This window comes from Bidens hawaiensis, unplaced genomic scaffold (genome assembly GCF_021521415.1).
Source record: "Bidens hawaiensis isolate Kalapana, Puna unplaced genomic scaffold, B.hawaiensis_p1.1 tig00083503_1, whole genome shotgun sequence".
Lineage (NCBI taxonomy): Eukaryota > Viridiplantae > Streptophyta > Magnoliopsida > Asterales > Asteraceae > Bidens > Bidens hawaiensis.
This window is the reverse complement of record NW_027503999.1, coordinates 5,019-23,541: the sequence shown is the minus strand read 5'-3', so window position 1 is coordinate 23,541 and position 18,523 is coordinate 5,019. Positions and strand designations below refer to the sequence as shown.

General features: G+C 31.9%; 1 protein-coding gene and 1 pseudogene across 1 annotated transcript; both read right to left on the bottom strand.

The window, feature by feature from the left end:
• Positions 1 to 1,963: 1,963 nt before the first annotated feature.
• Positions 1,964 to 3,734, bottom strand: LOC143607556 (UDP-glucosyltransferase 29 pseudogene; annotated as a pseudogene).
• Positions 3,735 to 15,276: 11,542 nt separating this feature from the next.
• Positions 15,277 to 18,232, bottom strand: LOC143607557 (protein PHOSPHATE STARVATION RESPONSE 1-like). The gene is made up of 7 exons (XM_077082959.1): positions 17,726 to 18,232; positions 16,714 to 16,879; positions 16,419 to 16,495; positions 16,248 to 16,287; positions 15,967 to 16,027; positions 15,733 to 15,802; positions 15,277 to 15,607 (listed from the first exon to the last, which is right to left on the bottom strand). The coding sequence occupies exons 1-7, from the start codon at positions 18,176 to 18,178 to the stop codon at positions 15,314 to 15,316; spliced, it is 1,161 nt and encodes a 386-aa protein (XP_076939074.1). The 5' UTR covers positions 18,179 to 18,232; the 3' UTR covers positions 15,277 to 15,313.
• Between the last annotated feature and the right edge of the window lie 291 nt (positions 18,233 to 18,523).

The window sequence follows — 18,523 nt, the reverse complement described above, 5'->3', positions numbered from 1 at the left end:
CATATTAATCTTGCTTATTTTAGTTTGTTGGTCATGTTTACAAGTTCCATGGTTATGGGTTTTTAAGAGTCTATGCTTCGGTTTAACCGTAAATAGCTCTAAACCGTAAACCGAACTTTGTTACTAGTTTTGTTAAATAATTGGTTAAACATACTTATTGTTAGATCTAAGTTTCTAAAATCATTTTTACAAATTCTATGGTTATGGGTTTGTAGAATCTTACCTCGGTCTTAACCCGAAACACGATCCGAACCGAAAACCAAACTTTTGTTTAAAGACTTTATTGTTAACTTTTGGTTGTAAAACTTAAAGTATTTTTATTTGTACATTATTATACAAGTTCTTTAGTGTTTGGACATGTGGAAACCATCTATGAACTTGTTGTGAGATGGAAACCGAACCAAACCGATTCTTACTCGCTTAAGACACACAAGTGTGTTTTTTTTAGCCATCAAGACTTGTATATTTCTTTAAAAATAGTTACAAATTGATTTTTAAATATTTTCTTGAGTACTTGGAAATGTTGGATCCAACTTGATCTCATAACAAAGTTTGGACCGACAAAACCGAACACTCGCTTAACGTGCGTGGTTAGTTCTAAAACAATGGAACTACATACTTGGTTAAGTCTTATTAAATTTTATTGAGTTATCTCATAACATTCAATATTTTGGAAAGTTGACTTTGGGTTTGACCAATTATCAAGACCCGAACCGACAACCCGAACACTCGATAAAAAAAAACCGTTTTAGTATCTTTATTCCAAATGGATTTGCATTCTTGCATTTTACCCACCTTATTACTTAACATAGGTTGAGTAAATATTAAGGTTAGATACTTTAACCCGGTTTCGAGCAAACTTACATTTTTAAAGGGTTATTATTATAAATTCTTAAATAGTTACATTTTAAAACCTTGAACTTTAATTATTTACATTTCTCAACATTTATTTTGTTTAAAGACCTTCAAGACAACCTTTCTAAATTCAAGACTTCTTTTCTTTTTAGGCATTGTGTGTTAAACTCGTCGTTCCGACAAATCTCCAAATTATCATCTTTCAAGTTTACTACTTGAAGGTGAGTACTTCATACCCCATTTTCCATCTTTTATTTTGGGGGTGACATTTCATACTTATTCAACAAAATGCTTTATATTTGAATTTTAAACCACAACGTTTTGATCACTATTGAAGGAAAAATTAATGTTGACATAAATATTTCAAATTTGTTAAAAGTTAGAAACATTAATAGTCAATTTGCCAAATCCCGAACCTTTTGATTATTTCAAAAAATGCCCTTAAAAATAAACTTGAAACCCGAATCATGTTTAAAATTCTAACTTTCATACTTTTGACATTTTAAAGTCAACACTTTGAGCCTATAACAAATTTGACGATAAATCTATTTTGCATTCTCAAACTTTTAAAAATACTCAAAATTTTCATTTTTGACCCATAACAAATTTTGACCTAAATGTAGTTAACTTATACCAAACAATCTATTTACCAATTTTTGACCCATAAAATCAAATTTAACTTCCACAAAAAACTCAAAACAATTTCATTTGAGAAACATGATTTGTTCTTAATTTTTGGAATTCACCAAGTATTTTGAAATATATAATAAAATAATATGTTAATATTTATATTTATAAAAATACATATATATTATATAAATATAGTGTAAAAGGAAAGTGAATAATTATTGATTTATTACATATATTAAGGTATATTGGTTTTTGAGAGAAAAAATTGTAAGAATTAACCAAAACATGACAAGTGTCCCCATTTATTTTACTTTATTAGAATAGGTAGATATGTAAATTAAGCATCATCTTCCACTAACACCAAAAAAAAAAAAGTTCTTGTGAAAGTCTAAATAAAACTTGTAAGTAAATAGTAATATATTATCATATATGTAAATTAATAAAGATGATGCCTCCTATCCTTGCCTTCTCATCTCTTTCAAAGTCTTTTTGATAGCGGTTTCATCAATTGAATCTTCTTCAACTTGGCCATCCCGCCAGTTTTGCATAACTCTAGCAGCTCCTCCACTGCAGCCTCAATCTCCATCTCTCCTTTAACTCTCAATGTAGCACTCATTTTCTTGGTTTTTACCCTCACAGCTTCCCCTAACTTACTCACCATCACATTCTGCACAGCCGCCGCCACGTTCTTGCGCCCGACCCTCCCATTCCCATCCCTCACCACCTTCACACCGACCCCAACTTCGACAACTAACCGTGCATTGACCGGCTGGTCAAACTGCATGGGCATGGCTATTATAGGAACACCAAACTTCATAGCTTCCATTAGAGGTGCACAAATCGGTTTTTTTAAAAAAACCGGTTCGGTTATTAACCGGACCGGTTTTTTTTTGGCCCGAAAAAAAATCGGTTCGGTTAATAACCGGACCGGTTAATAACCGGTTTTTGTATGTAAAAACCCTAACCGGTCTAACCGGTTAGGACCGGTTTAGAAACCGGTTAGAACCGGTTAATAACCGGTTAACCGGTTTTTTTTTAAAATAACCGGTTAATAACCGGTTTTTTTCATAATAACCGGTTTTAAAAAAAACCGGTTTTTCCATTAACCGGTTTGTTAACCGGTTTTGGCTCTAAAACTTGTAACCGAAATACAAACCGGCGGTTTGTAAACCGGTCAAACCGGTTTTTAAAAAACCGGTTTTCGTAAAAACCGGTTTCCGGTTTAAACCGGCAAACCGGTTCCCGGACCGGTTTTTTTGACCATCTCTAGCTTCCATGACTGAACTCCAACCACAATGACTCACAAAACCACCAACATTGTCGTGTCCTAAAATTCTTGTTTGTGGGGCCCACCCTTCAACTAATAAACCCCTGTCCTTTACCCTTTCAAGAAACCCTAATGGCAAAGCTTCAGAAAGCTTTATTTCTTTTTTCCCTTTTGGGAACCTTAAAACCCATATGAAATTCATGTCACTCATTTCCAACCCATGTGCTATATCCTCCAAATCACCACTAGAAAGAAAATATTCACTCCCAAAAGAAACAAAAACAATGGTTTTTGTGTGAAGCCACTCGATCACACTGTTTTCTTTCATGCTCACGTGACGCGGGTCCACCGTGAGAGGACCTAAATGCACGATCTTTTTACTGGTCAACACAGAAAGATAATCAGAATTCTTACCTTCAATCTCGTTAAACGATTTAACAAGAATAATACTTTTCGAATTGTTATAACACCCGATGATACTCGCTAAATCTTTGCGGTTTTCTTCCGTGCACTCAACACGATAGGTATTATTAGCAGCAGCAACACTAGTGGTGATAAACACCACCGCAGGGATTCCAAGGGCGGCAGCCGCCTTTGGAGCCCACGGTTGTAAAATATCATAAACGAGCAAATCAGGCTTTAAGTTTTTCAAGATTTTCGAAAAGCCAGGGCTTGACATATCAAAAGCTTGCTTGAGAACTGGCATAAGATGGATAGGGAGGCCATTGGTGGTGTGAAGTTGTGGTGGAAGTTCAGGTAATGTGGGAAGTTTCAATTGTACGAAACGAATCGATGCTAAACTTGGCTTGTTTTTCAATGTTTTGGTGACCGAATCGAGGTTAGCAGGAGTCGAGCAAAGGTAGATCTTGTCGAATAGGTTTGTGTTACTTAGTTTTTTGGCTAGTTCTAGGAAGGGTGAGATGTGACCATGACCTAACCATGGGAACATCAAAACAGTAAGCTTTTGGTTCTTCTTTGTCATTCTGAAAATCAAAAGACAAATTAAGGCTATACAATTTGATAATTTGAAGGTGGTTGTTTAATTTGAGGTGATCAACGTTGGTGGTGTATATATATTAATTTTGCTAATATGGAAAGTTGTTTTACACATGGAAGAAATTGCATCAAAATCTTTTATTTTCATCATATGATTACATGCGTCTTTTATTTACACGCGTGGAACACAAGACAAATATATGTCTTGAAATTGTTTAATTTATAGTTAGATGTTTCGAATCTACAATCAATATAACTTTATTTTTGCCATAAAGGAAAAAATTAACATGTTAATATATGAATTTACTAAATTGGACATCTAAATGTTTGCCTTATTGCTTTAACCGGGCAATACATTATTTTGGATGAAAAAAAAAATCCAAATAGCGGGTCTGCTTGGGCACTCTAAAACCGTCTTCGTTTAGGTTGATCTGACCAGAAACGTGCCTAACCTGATGAAGGGTTTGGTTTGGCTGTTTTTAAAACCTACCCTTCTTTATTTTCAAAATCAAATTTGCTTAACTATGTGTTTTATTTATTTTGGAAAATATATTTTATTATTATTGCAAATCATGGCTTACTTAAAAAAAGTAGTTAGTTTTATATTTTTGTTTCTATGTATAAAAGATACGGTTGTAAAAACGATCCAAGGGCAATCTCACGATCTTTCAATTTGTGATTGGAAAGTTATTGTAATTAATTTGGACTTATCAATAAGATGGAGTGTTTATTATATTCATTATCATTATTTGTTTCTATGTTTATTATATTTGGACTTATCAATATATGTCTTGAAATTGTTTAGTTAAGAGTTGATATTATCGTGAACTGTTCGTTCATATTTTAAACAAACAAACATAAACGAACATGTACACAAATATTTGTTTGATTAAGTGTTTGTGTTCATGTTCACGTTCGTTTAAAGTTAAATGAACGAACACGGACATACCCTTGTAGTTTAACAGAATTATGAAACTCTTGTCTATGTTTGTATAAAACTCTACTAAATTCAAGACTACCTTTTATAAAACTTATGATTGTATTAGTTGTTCGATAACAAAATGTATAGTTTTAACTTCGCATTTGCCTTTTGCTTTCAACTTTGTTGATTGTTAAATGCCCATACTTAATATGTTTGCTAGCGTGTAAATAACTAAAACATTTTGCATACGTTCATCAAGCGTACTCTTAAGTATATAATTGAAACTTGCAACACCCTGGTAAAAAAATAATGTTCTAGTAATGAATTAATGTTGAATTCAATTATTGTAAAACTTATATTCAAAGTACTATCTGTATTGTAATGAATTGAGGGGTGAAATTTCAAGTGCTATTTGTTTTGTTATTCAAAAGGGTGTTGCGACGCAGCTTATTGCCCGTTTGTCTATTAGGATAGTGGCCTGTGTTACATACGGTGGAAAAAATTTCAAACGTCATATATATATATATATATAGAATTTGGTTCATTTCAGAAGTGTTTTTAGTGTGAGAAGTGCGAGAAGAGATTCTGACCAATCATAAGTTTTCTTTTTAATTTGGGATTATTTAATTGTAGAAACATATTAGTTAAAAATTTAGGAGTTTCTTTTAGTAATTAATACTAATTAATGTTAAGTTACAAATGATTTTACATTTATTTTTATCTTTTAACTCGATTTAATCTTTAAACAATTCATAAAACAAAATCATCATACTTATACTATATAAAAGATAAATATATTAACCATCATAATAACAAACACCTACACAAATCATAATATTAACTTACACATACAAAAACTAGTTCATGTTATCACCTACACAGATCACAATATGTATATACGTGCACATAACTAGTTCATGTTAACCTACACAAATCACAATAATAACCTACATATATAAATTTACTTCATGTTATAGCCTACCAATTTGTATTTACCTACACATATCAGAATATTAACCTGCACAAACAAACTTTGTTCATGATATCACATACAATTAATAGTATTAACATAAACTTGTAAAATATTCGTAATGTAAGAACACATCATCTTTTTTTATAATTTTAATTATTTTGTAATCTATCTTTTATGTGTAGGCAAATACGAATTATGTGTAGATAAATATTATTTAATGTAGGTAAAAACAAAATGAACTAACAAGCTGTGTAGGTGAATACGATATATGTGTAGGTAAATAGTTATGTGTTGGTGAAAAATAAAAGAAATATAATTAGTGTAGAAGAAAATAAGTTGTGTTGGTAAATACGAGTTACATTTTGATAAAAATAAAAATAACTAACAATTTGTATAATTGAATATGAGTTATGTGTAGATTATTTTGTTACTTATGTAAGTGATCAATTTAATACAATTCACCTACATATACATTTTTTTTATTTATATGTAGGAAATAGATAATTCAAATTTGTAAATTTCTACTAGAATTAATGTGGAGAATATTTTAGGAGTAATTAAAGGAATTAATGCATTGAACAAATAAGAGATAATCAGTGGTTGAGATCGACTTCTTGCACTTCTCGCTATAATATCACTTCTCGCACGATCCATCCCCTATATATATATATATATATATATATATATAGGAAGAGGATCAAGAGAAAACTCACATTTAGAGAGAAAACTAAAAAACTCCTAAAGAATTATTTTTAATTAAAAATCAAAAATATCTTCAAAATTCTGTTTTAGCCATTATTCTTATATTTTCTTATATTTCACTCGAAAAATATAAAAAAAACCCCGCTGTAATGCACATACGTATTACTGTGCGATACCGTTGTATTACACATGTGTATTACTATGTATTTTTTAGTTTAATAGTGTTTTATTGCATATATTCAATATTTGTGTTTGTATATGTGTAGTAGTGTTGTATTATATGGAAAAAAATAATAATAAAATAAAAGTTGATGTGGTGCACATGTGCGTTAATGTTGTATTACACATACGTACTAATGTGTATTCGATGTGTGTATTAGTCTTATATTGCATATATAAAATAGCGTGTATCAAATATGTGCAATACAAACACTTTTGCATATATGCAATGCACACTATTACACATGCGCGCTATACCGACGAGGTTACTGACAAGAATTTTTTTTTTGAACCAATAACAACATATAAGAATAATGGGAAAAAAAGAAACTTCAAAAAAAAATTTAAAAAAAAAGTTAAAAATAGTTTTTTAGAAGTTTTTAGGAGTTTTTAAGTGTCTTTTTAAGAGAAGTTTTCACTAGAACTCACCCCTATACATATATATATATATATATATATATATATATATATATATATGTATAGCTATTATAAAAATTCTTTACATTGTTTTCTTCAAAACCACAAGATGTAAGAAAAATATATATAAATGGTGTGAATGAGAAACTGTATAAATATACAAATCATTGAATTACTAAATTAATATTCATACTAAAAAAGGTAGCAAAAATTAGTTATAAATAATTAATTGTAGTCAAAATCATTTTTTAAATTATTTGAAATGAAATAGTTGGTTATGATTCTAGAAAACATTAATTAGTGAAGTTAAGATTCTAGAAAATATTAATTAGTGAATTATGTGGCAATTCTAGAGATGGAAACCTTGTAAGCTTATGTGGACATCCTATTTGAAAGCCATGTGAATATCTTGTTTTGCTTTAATAGTATAGTAAGAAGATTAGCATTAGGATTAAAATTAATTGATTAATTATGTGAAATTATAAGCATGGAGAGTGGATGACATGGAACATTAGGTGGACACCATAGGAGAAGTACAAGTGGACAAATTGGTTTTCCTTTAATATATTAATTAGATGTAATAAAGTCAAAGTAAATGTTAAGGCGTGTCTTGACAACCAACATTTATTTCTTCCTTTTGCTTTTAACACTTTTGCTTTCCTCGCTCCCGAAGCTGTGGAGTTACTTACCCGTGTTCAGCGGGTCATGCATAATAATGTTATGACTCGAAGATCAGCAATTGCAGTTTTTAAAAGATTGAGTTTTGCAATTCAAAAATGGGTTGCCCGCTTGCCTTCTGTATCGATGTAATCTAAACATTGAAATTTTTTATATTTAGGTTGGTTAAAAAAAATGTTAAGTTATGAATTCAAAACTTTAAATGTTAAGTTTGACCAATACTTGTGTTATATATTGGTTTAAATGTTAATTAGCATTAGGATAAAATTAATTGATTAATTATGTGGAAATTTTAAGTATGGAAAGTGGATGATATTGAACACTAGATGGACACCCTAGGAAAAGGACAAGTAGACAAATTGATTTTGTTTTAATATATTTGTTAGATTTTGAGGTTCATGAGAAATATAAATAGTTTAAAAAAAGTTAATAGCTGAATTATGGTTTAAATGAAACAAACACTATAAGTGGGATGAAAATGTTAACGAAAGAAACTAAAGGGGTCACAAAGGTGGTTTATCTAAAGAGGTGGGAGTCTTAGAGGCGATATGAGAGCATTCAAACAGCGAACGTGTTTGAAAGTTAGATGTGGCTACTCCCTCCAATGGTTTTCACCTGCACTGTCATCCACCAACATATTCGTTGTTCATGTTGTAATCAGGTATTTTTACTCACATTTTACCATCGACTGCCATTCACATTACTCTTTTCGTTTCCAATTTTACCAGACCGAATTTCATGTTTTGGGACACCGGGTACCAATAATGATAATTTTAGTTTCAACCTTCTTTTTTTAGAGCCATCTAATCCCACAATTGAACGAAAATATTACTTATTTTTTGGTTATGCTAGCTAGGGACAAAAGTGCAGAGTAATATTTTAGTATTCACATGATGGTCTTCCTTTTAAGTTGACAAACCAAATTCAAGTGCATGTCAGCATCATACTATTGAAACATACAATCAACATATGTTTAAATTAATACTTTCCTTTGCAGCAGGTACTCACCGATAGACGATACAACTGATGTGGTTTGCTTTAAGGAATAAATGACACAGATGGTCGGTATAAACTGCAAGTTCAGAAGGCGTACCAATCAAACAAACAATACCCCCCCCCCCCTTGCGGGGGCCTCAAACCTAGTTGGTAACATTTTGGGTTGGAACATTGGTCTTGTGAAATTGGGTAACAAACATTTTGATGATTTGTACCCTGTAATACCCGAAAACCGGACTCAGCTCCATACTCAAAACCGGATTTTTCAAATACCCGAGCTATAGTCGAAAAATACCTCAAAAAAGTGCAGCCCCTTAAAAGCCCAATCTATATCCGAGAAATGCCCAAAAAAAACCAAAAATATGATTTTTTTTTCAATATCCGGAAATATGGTATTCAAATACTCGGTTTCAAAGTACCTGGTTCTGTACCCGACCCGAACATGGTGCATAGGATATCGTTTTTAGAGACAATACCCGAACCCGACTCAAGTATGACCAATACCGGTCATACCCGAATCCGATTTCATACCCAAAACCGAGTAATAGAAAAACCCGATTTGTGCACCTCTACTTGCACCTCTATTTGATTTAAGATTTTAAGGCACACTTCTTTATTGGACATGCATCACAGGCTAAGTTATTTTGTTGAGCAGGCCAGGCCCAAATAGTAGGTCATACATACCAGTGGGCTTAATGGTCATGAACCCCAAACCCAAAATAACTATGATTATTTACAACTCAAAAGAAGTTAATGTGTATTTCACACATCTTTATAGAAGTGACTTCACACTTTAACACACCTAAAGTTAATAAAGCACTTCGAGCTTGCCCGAGACAAGCTTTTATCAAGTTTATAACTGAACTTGAACTTAAAACTTGAGCTCGAACTTGAACTTATAATTTGAATATACATACGCGCATATAAACTGGAATTTGTCAATTATGTTTTGTTGGATTATATTATTATTAGATTTATCTAAGGGGGTTTTCCCTTATAATCAATTTTTGTTATATTTATATTGATTTGAAATGAATGTTAATATTGATTCTAATGATCAGTTGTAATAATTTTGTTTATAAATAAAACTGAGTTTGTTTTAAGCCAAACTCGAGCTCACACCCGCTATCAAGCCGAGTTGAAGTTTAGCCTAAAATTGTTAAGAATTAGTTTAACTATCAATTATGATTCTCATAACGGATCATCTAACGACTTGACCTGAAAACGACTCAGGATTTGACCCGACACCCTCCTAAACTAGTTTTTTTACTTAATGTTTCATCACCCTATTTATACAATTTATAAAATTTATTTTTTCTAAGTATAATATGATTAAGCAACAACAACAATGCAACAAACAAGACAATTGACATTACCACCACCCAAACCATTATTTGTTTGACTATACACAAAATAATAATACAAAAAAATATTCTTGTTGCATGTACCAAAGTCACCCTCTACGGAAATGACTATTCTACCCTTTTATTTTTATTTTCAGATTAAAAGAACTTACACAATAAGCAAACATAAAACAACACCTAAAAGTGCACCCATTAACATCCTCTAAAGGAAACCCTTGGGTTGTGACATTCATACCATTTTTTTTACTTTGGAAGAAGTGCTCCTTCACATATCCTTTCAAGTCTTTATACAATCCCTATAATTAAAATAAAATAAATATATATATCAATTAAAGGCTAACCCATATATGTAACACAAAGATATGACGATGACATGAAAATTATAAAAAAGTAATTAAGTTGATCTAATAAAACAAATGACTTTTAAAAGTATTATTATGGGTTAATCATACTAAAATGTAGCTTCTTTTATCTTCCTATTATTATATGTAAGAAAAATATATTTATTTCATTATATGGATTACGTAACACCCTTTCATCTTTACTAGGCCCAGCAAACTGGATGACTTGGGCGTATTCTGAATTACGGGTTGAAACAGTCTGGTCAGATTGGGTTTTAAGCAAAATGAGTTCAGGTCAAAACGTGTTCTAAGCATAATGAATGGGTTGCCAATATGGGATCGAGTTAGAGAAAAAAAAAACTACTAACCACGCCTCACCCGACACCTCACCGTGCCCCACCCACACCTTTGGGTTAAAATGAGTCATATAAGAAAAAAAAAACCCCTACCTCCCGTTTAGTGGCGAAGTAGCGGCAGTGGTGGAGTGTCGATGGTCGAGGCGACATGGGCGGTGGTGGACTGGTGGTGGAGTGTCAGTATCGGCAGTGGAGGAGTGTCACGACGGTGATGGGTAGCAACAAAAAATAAGTGAAGCCAAATAATGGTAATGGTCCGTTGACTAATTTAAGGTAATTCAATTTGAGCCACTGGCTACTTTAAAGCGATCCATTTTTTGTATTTAAAAAGATTAGGTTTTGTAATTCAAGGGGTAGCGGCGTAACTTGTTGCCCGCTTGCATTCTGTTTCGATGTAATAAAAAACTTTGATAGATGTTATATATTTTTTTCAAAAAAAAAAACCATTTTGACCTGCTGACGAATTTAAGGTGACCCAAATGTACTCATATATACAATTTAGTTTTTCCCAAATCAACCCATTATTTAAACAACGGGTCATGATTGCCACCTATAAGAGCATTCCCAGCTCGTTCCCAACGGGTCATGACGAATTTTAATCTTTAAACATCAATCAAAATACATTAAACAACACAATTATTATATATTGTTAATACAATTACAATTTACGTTAAAATTGCATGAATTACAAAGCAAACATACACAAATAGTTTACAAATAACAAAAATTTCCTTGTACACTACATTTGAGGTTGTATTAATCAATAACCTTGTTTATCAACAATAAATATCTTTAGTCAATGTCTGCTTTTAACTCTTGATAAGGCTACGTATAGTTGTCCATATGAGAACACGGGTTCCTTACAAATCAACCCTAGATAATAATTAAACTTGACTTTTGTTTATGGTTATCACGAAACACCATACATCTTTCCAAATAATCAAAGAAATCAGATTTTAAGGTATTTAAGCATGGTAAATAATTTGACCAGATTAAAAATAATTTATGATTATAGATTTCCCATATTAAACCCTTGGTTTCTTTCCTAAAATATATTTACCTAAAATAATCTATTGATTTATATTTAGAAAAGACTGAAAAAATTAAAATAATATTTTATTGTTTAATGGGTCAAACGGGTAGAAAGTTGACCAAAGTGAGTTTTTAATGCATACTCAAACAATGATTTATTATATTGCTTAAACTAGGTTAGAGCCCGTGTTCCACACGGGTGAAAAATATTATAAAAATAAAAGATTATTATATGTAATACGTAAAGTTAATTGTTTCATATAATAATTTTTATTTATAACTTTTTTTTATTAATTTTTTGATATATTATACACTATAATTTTAAATTAAAAAACAAATCTTGATGTTTGATTTATTTCAAATAAACATTCATACCAATATTGTTATATTAAATACTAGTTTGAGACCCGTGTATTACACGGGTAATTGATGAAAATTTTAAACTTAATCATTAAGCGAAATAAAGTCAACAACACAATTTTCATGTATTGCTAATACAATTACACTTTACATTAAAATTACAAAATTTACAAAACAAACATTATACAAATATGCTACAAATAAGTAAAAATTGCCTTGTACACTATATTTGTGGTTGTATTGGTCAATATACATTATTTATCGAGAATCAAAATATTTAGTCCATGTCTATAACTCTTGATAAGGCCACGTATGATTGACCATGGTTTTTATTTGTGGTCATCACAAAACATACTGCAAAGTGAAACTGTCGTCTTTAAAATTAAAACGTAATTTTTAACTAAAATCAATAATGGTTTATTGTTTAAAATATATAAAATTAAGAAAAATTTTGTTATATTTATAAATGTTATAAAACTTATAAATTTAGAACATTTAAATTTTGGTTAAATGTAAGGTGTGAGTCTTAACGAATTTGCATAACATATAGTTTTGCATAGAGAAGAATAAATGTTAATCGATTCCAAAATATATGTAATTGATGTCAATCGACAACCAAAACAATCAATTGTGAGCAACTCACGAGATTTACATTTAAAATTGGGAGAGGTTTGGACAAGAGAGGCGAACTTAGGGTTTGGAATCACCGAAGTTTTACGACTTGGCGACTGTAAACAAAAGGGATTATAACAATATATAGGTCCGACAATAATCTAGATGGTCAGAAAAGATACAGGACCTGAAATAAGACACATATTATGAAAATGGGTTGAAAAAAGGTAAGGAACATTTTTAGAGTGACAAGTGGCATTAAATGGTATTCTTTTATATATAGTAGATTGTGTGTATAAAAATGATATCTGTAACAAAATGTTGTCATAGATTTAAAAACTAAATTTAAAAAAACTAAGGTTTTGTTGTAAAAGAAAATAAATAAAAATATATTACATTTTAAAATAAAGAGAGAAACGATGAACAATCTTAAATGGTTGTGTTAAAGAGATATGAGAACACAATGTCATATATGAATTATGAAAATATTAATATTTAAATATAATTTTGGTTTTATTCTTGAACATAAATCACATTTATATATGTTAAGTCAAGAAATCAAACACAATTACCATTTTAGTGGAGTTGGTAAGTACATTTGGTTTGAAACATGAGATCTTGGGTTCGAAGCCCGCTTCACACAATAATATATTTTTCAAAATTTTATAAAGCCTTACGGGTCATGGGTTATAATAGGAAAACGGGTCATGAGTCATAATATAATAGGAAATAGTGACATGGTATCTACTTGACATCTTATGTGGAGTGCCTAGTTAAATGCCATGTGGACAACTTGTGTTGCTTTAATAGTATAGTTAGATCATATGATAGACAAAAATATAAGTTTTGTCCTTTAAACATCACTGATTTATGGATCATGTCCTTTAAAAAGTTTACTTGCAGGCGGTGTCCTTTATACAATATGTTTCTTCGCCTTTTGTCCTTTAAACTAACTGCCATCAAATTCTCCCGTTAAATCTTAACATATGAAAGGTATGTGAGGGCCTTTTAGTCTTTTTACCTTTAAAGGACCATTCCTACAACATAATTAAGTCATGGACTATATATATAACTTTTGTAGATGAGCCCCACCAGACAACCTTTTCCAATACCTGTACCCAACCAACCCCCATCTTCTTCATTCTTCAATATTCAAAGTTCAAATAATTCCGACTCTTCCTTCACTATGTGGAACGAACGCAACCACTACACCGCCACCGATATTTACCTTGGAACCACAACCGCTACCCTCTATGGTTGGAGTTTGCTACTTGTCGTCACTCAAGTTTGTCCGCCGTGAAAAACGATGGCCGACACCTGTCCTAATACCATAAGAAGCCATCGAGTTCATTAGTCATTAAGATCTCCATTCGATCTGCTATTGGTGCTTAAACCCACTGCCGCGTGTGTTCAATGCCGGAAACGGTGTGGCCGGTGATAGTGTGCTTAGCGATAGCGTGGTGGTTGCTGGCAACAGAGAGAGAAAGAGAGATTAGGTTTTGAAACTTTAGGTTAATGGTGGGGGCTGTGAATTCCGACGGTAGTGGTGGTTGTGGAATGAGATGTAGTGGTGGTGGCCGTGGCGGCTTTGATCTGAGTATTAGTTTTGATTCAGATTGTTTAATAGTATAAATTAATATTGTATTTATAATATAAATTAATATTATTATATTTATGAATAATAAAGGGTTGAAATTACCTTTATACCCTCATGTGCTCAGGATTTAATCGGAGAATTGGATGGTGGTTAGTTAAAAGGACAAAAGGCAAAGAAACGTGTCGTATAAATGACACCACATGAAAGCAAACTTTTTAAAGGACCTGATCCATAAATCAGGCTATGTTTAAAGAACAAAATTTGTATTTTTATCTAGATGATAATTGTATAAATATAGCTTTGTCATTATAATAAACACATTATAATTTCTTTTGGAAATTTTGACAAAAAAATGCTCCAAGGTCAGAAAAAGATGTATCGGCGTCAGATAAATACAAGCAAGATGAATCGAATGTTGGATGAATATATATGGAGGATGATGATGTGGGCTACCTGCAATAAATGGAGTGGTAGGTCGTCGAATTTCTTCGCTCCATAGATGTTATTTAGCTGTTTTAAGTTAAGAAAAGAATAAATGAAACTGGGATTACATAATCCAGATTCATATTCAAACCAAGTTAAGGTTCCGGGCTCGGTATGGAACCAGTTTTTTTGTGAATCTCTACCACTTGACAGTGTCAATCGTTGTGGCGTCACAAGAGCAGATCCTCTGGCGTATTGCACGGTGGGACGACAACAAGGGCGGGCTCGAGGTCCGAACTAACAACCTCGATTGCAAGACTTAGCTAAAAATTTTCATTGCCAATATTCACCCAAAACGAGACACGCGATGATCAAATTTGAGTCTCCACTTAATTACCCAAACCTTCCTACCACCAAACTAAACCAATAAATAAATTAGCCCGTCAATTTATTCTGACATTTATTCTGACTTGCTTATTACCAACGTAAATTAAACCAAAAAAACCCTGCAGCATCCGAAATCCATCTCCAAATTACTTTCATCAGTAAGAAGACAAATAATCATATTATAAATCAAGACATTGACGCTTCATCAGATCTTGCTCGCTTCAAAGGGCGCTCAGTATTAACCTCCGGTGCTTCTGCTTGAGATGTTGACTTTGACTTTGGACCTGTTGACTTTTTGGTATCTTTATCTGATATGCATTGGTCATCGTCTTTCGACTTTTCACTTGTAGGGGCAGGGGCGTCATTTGGGTTAGAGGATGACGCTTTTAACCTTTCGTTTTCCATCTTTCTTTGTTGCTCAAACATCATTTGAAGATACTTTCCTTGTTCTTCGATTCGTAACTGTAAGTTCCTTTGAATCTGAAAAAAAGTTCAATTTTGAATCAGTTGACCATTTAAGTTTGACCAAATCATAAAACTGAGCCGAAAGTCAAAACAAGTATCAAAAGAGGCCCAAATACATGCATATATGTAAATTGGCATACCTCAAGTTGTTCATGAAGTTGCTTTTGTACTTCCATTTGCAATTTCAATGCATCAGTGAACCCTAAACTCCTGTCATAAAAAGCCATATACATAAAGTTTCAAAATTTGCCTATTTTCATAAATAAATAAATGCACACACATTAACGTCTTATATTTTGACATATAAACTACTGCATAAATAGTCACCCTTTCTCCCATAAATGTCTAAAATACCCTTGCCGATAATAACTTACTTGTTTGTGATATCCATAGATACTATCTCATCAATGGAGGTCAGTTTCTTCTCTGATGATCCTGCATCAAAAATATTAAATCAAGAGTTTTAATAAGAATAATAATAATAATAAAAGTTAGCATATCAAGCATCCTTCAAATTTGTACTGTGATTATTTAAAAACTAAATGATGAATACTTTCTCGTATAAATAACTAAACATCAACTGATTTACAGTATTTTTATTTTAAATTAACAATGTTATTAAATAGCTACAAATTCAATAATAAAATAATATTACCTTCAGATAATTCTGGCTTGTACCTGGCTGTCCTGTATTTCTAAAATCAAAATAACAAAAAAAAACATCAATCTGAAATAAGCCAATATTTAGTACTTTGACTTAAAAGTCATCACATGAGACACTTAATTTGGTGTCATAATTATCTTAAAAAAAATAAATCCGACATACCTGTAGATGACTTTTCACGTGATAGATAGTCAAACCTTCAACATTCATAAGCTTCAAAACACCTTTTGGTGTAGCCCCTTTAAGTCATATCCAAAAGTCAACGCAAAAGTCAGTGCAAAAGATAAAATCACGAGTTCATAACCACTAATATGTTGAGAACCACATTACATTGTGCATCAAAAGATCGTATGCACAAATGTATTAAGCGATTCTCAACATACTATTGGTTCTGAAACGAACAATTGTATATACTAATATAAATATATGATATAAAATTTGTTACTAAAATACGCACGCTCACTGCCACCCAACTTGTTGACTGCTTCAACAAAGGATAGATGGAGTTCGGGTGTCCAACGCATGCGCGGTTTGATACCCGGACCAGTAGATGATGGGCTCAGGCTGCTGACCGAACATGCTTCTGCACTTGGAACAGGAGAACGCGGAATAATTTGTGATTGCTGCATAGAGGACATGATAGTTTATAATTTTAGAAATTATTGTGTTTGCTGCATAGAGGAAATGAAATTTTAGAATTTTAGAAATTATTATAAAATAGTAGCAAAATTTTAGAGGACATGATATTTTATAATTTTAGAAATTATTATAAAATAGTAGCAAAATTTTATTACCAAAAATAATAAGATTATTTCTAAAATTGCCCAATTTGTACTTTATATGTATAAAACCTCCTAAATCAATTTATTCAAAAACTAAGATTATCTCTAAAATAATACTTTTTTGGTAGTAATATTTGATACACAGTGTCTAAAATTATTTACAGTGTCTAAAATTATTTTTGTGGTCAACCCAACCCATACCATAAATTACCAGTTCGACTCACCTAGACTTGTAAAAGAACCACACAAACACAAACATTTGTTTAACTATAACAGAACAAACAATCAAATATAAACAAGTAAACAAATAGGGTTTTCTTGTTCATGTTCTTTTGTTAAAAAATGAACATGTTCGTTCGTTAAGAGTATAAACAAACGTAAATGGACAAACATAACTGAACATGGATAAACAAAAAAAACTGAGCTAAAGCTGACTAAAAGTAATGCGAAAAATAATGTGTTGGCCAGAAAAACTTATTAAAACTATACTAAGTTTTAATGGGCCAAAAAAAATATATTAACGATAAAAGAATTTAAATGAGCAGACGAAAGCGAATGTTCACAAACATAAATTAACGAACAAGGCCTGTTCATGTCCTTTCGCTTATAAAATAAATGAACTTTTCAACTGAACGGTTCACAAACCATTCATTGAGCGTTCGGTGTGTTTGAAAGGGATGAGTGTACCTTTGATTCTAGGGTTGGTGCATCAACATCAGCCAATATTTCACTCCAATTCGAGTCAATATTATCCTCAACACTCATAAAGTCAACCCCCCATTTCTGCCAATCAGTTCCCGTTCCCGTTCCCCTCTCATGATCGCCAGCCAGAATCAAACTATTTTGACCCTCGATCTGATTATTATTATTATTATTGTTATTTCCAACACTAGCATTTTCAGAAACGTCAAGAAACTCTTCAAGTGACTCCGGACCCCACGGGATAACAGTCAAACCCGGCTGCGAACTTACAAAATTGGACGGTTGGTTCACTTGAAATGCCGCCATGTCACTTGAAGACCTAGAAACTAAGGGAGAATTTTGTGATGACATGGCACCCGAATGACTGATGTTATTCAACTGCTTTTTACTAGATGGTTGAAGACACACAGAGGTAGATTTCCATATTTGCCCGTTCATATAATCAGCTGCAATCTTTGAACCCAAGTCGACGTACACACGAGTCAAAGTCAAAACCTATTAAGCATTTCAACCGTATTAAATCAATAGTATGTTACCATCATTATATAAAGAGAGAACATAAGATTATTGCAAATTGATAAATGAACATGAACTTTTAAGTAACATATATTACTTACACTTCGGCTAACAAATAGATTAGTGATGTCAAAATCTTGGTTTTAAAAAGCAAAAAGCTAACAAAAGCAACGGGTCTAAAACTGAAGCACAAAAGCATACGCTTGCGTACACGAGGCGCAAGGTTTTCATACATATGCTTATATATATCATGGGTTTTAGCATCCT

Excerpts from the sequence above, each read along its gene's own strand:
- LOC143607557 (XM_077082959.1), bottom strand. The coding sequence starts at position 18,178 with ATGAACGGGCAAATATGGAAATCTACCTCTGTGTGTCTTCAACCATCT. Across the intron at positions 16,288-16,418 it reads ACGTGAAAAGTCATCTACAG|AAATACAGGACAGCCAGGTA; the intron begins GTATGTCGGATT and ends TTTTGATTTTAG. Across the intron at positions 15,803-15,966 it reads TCTATGGATATCACAAACAA|GAGTTTAGGGTTCACTGATG; the intron begins GTAAGTTATTAT and ends TTTTTATGACAG.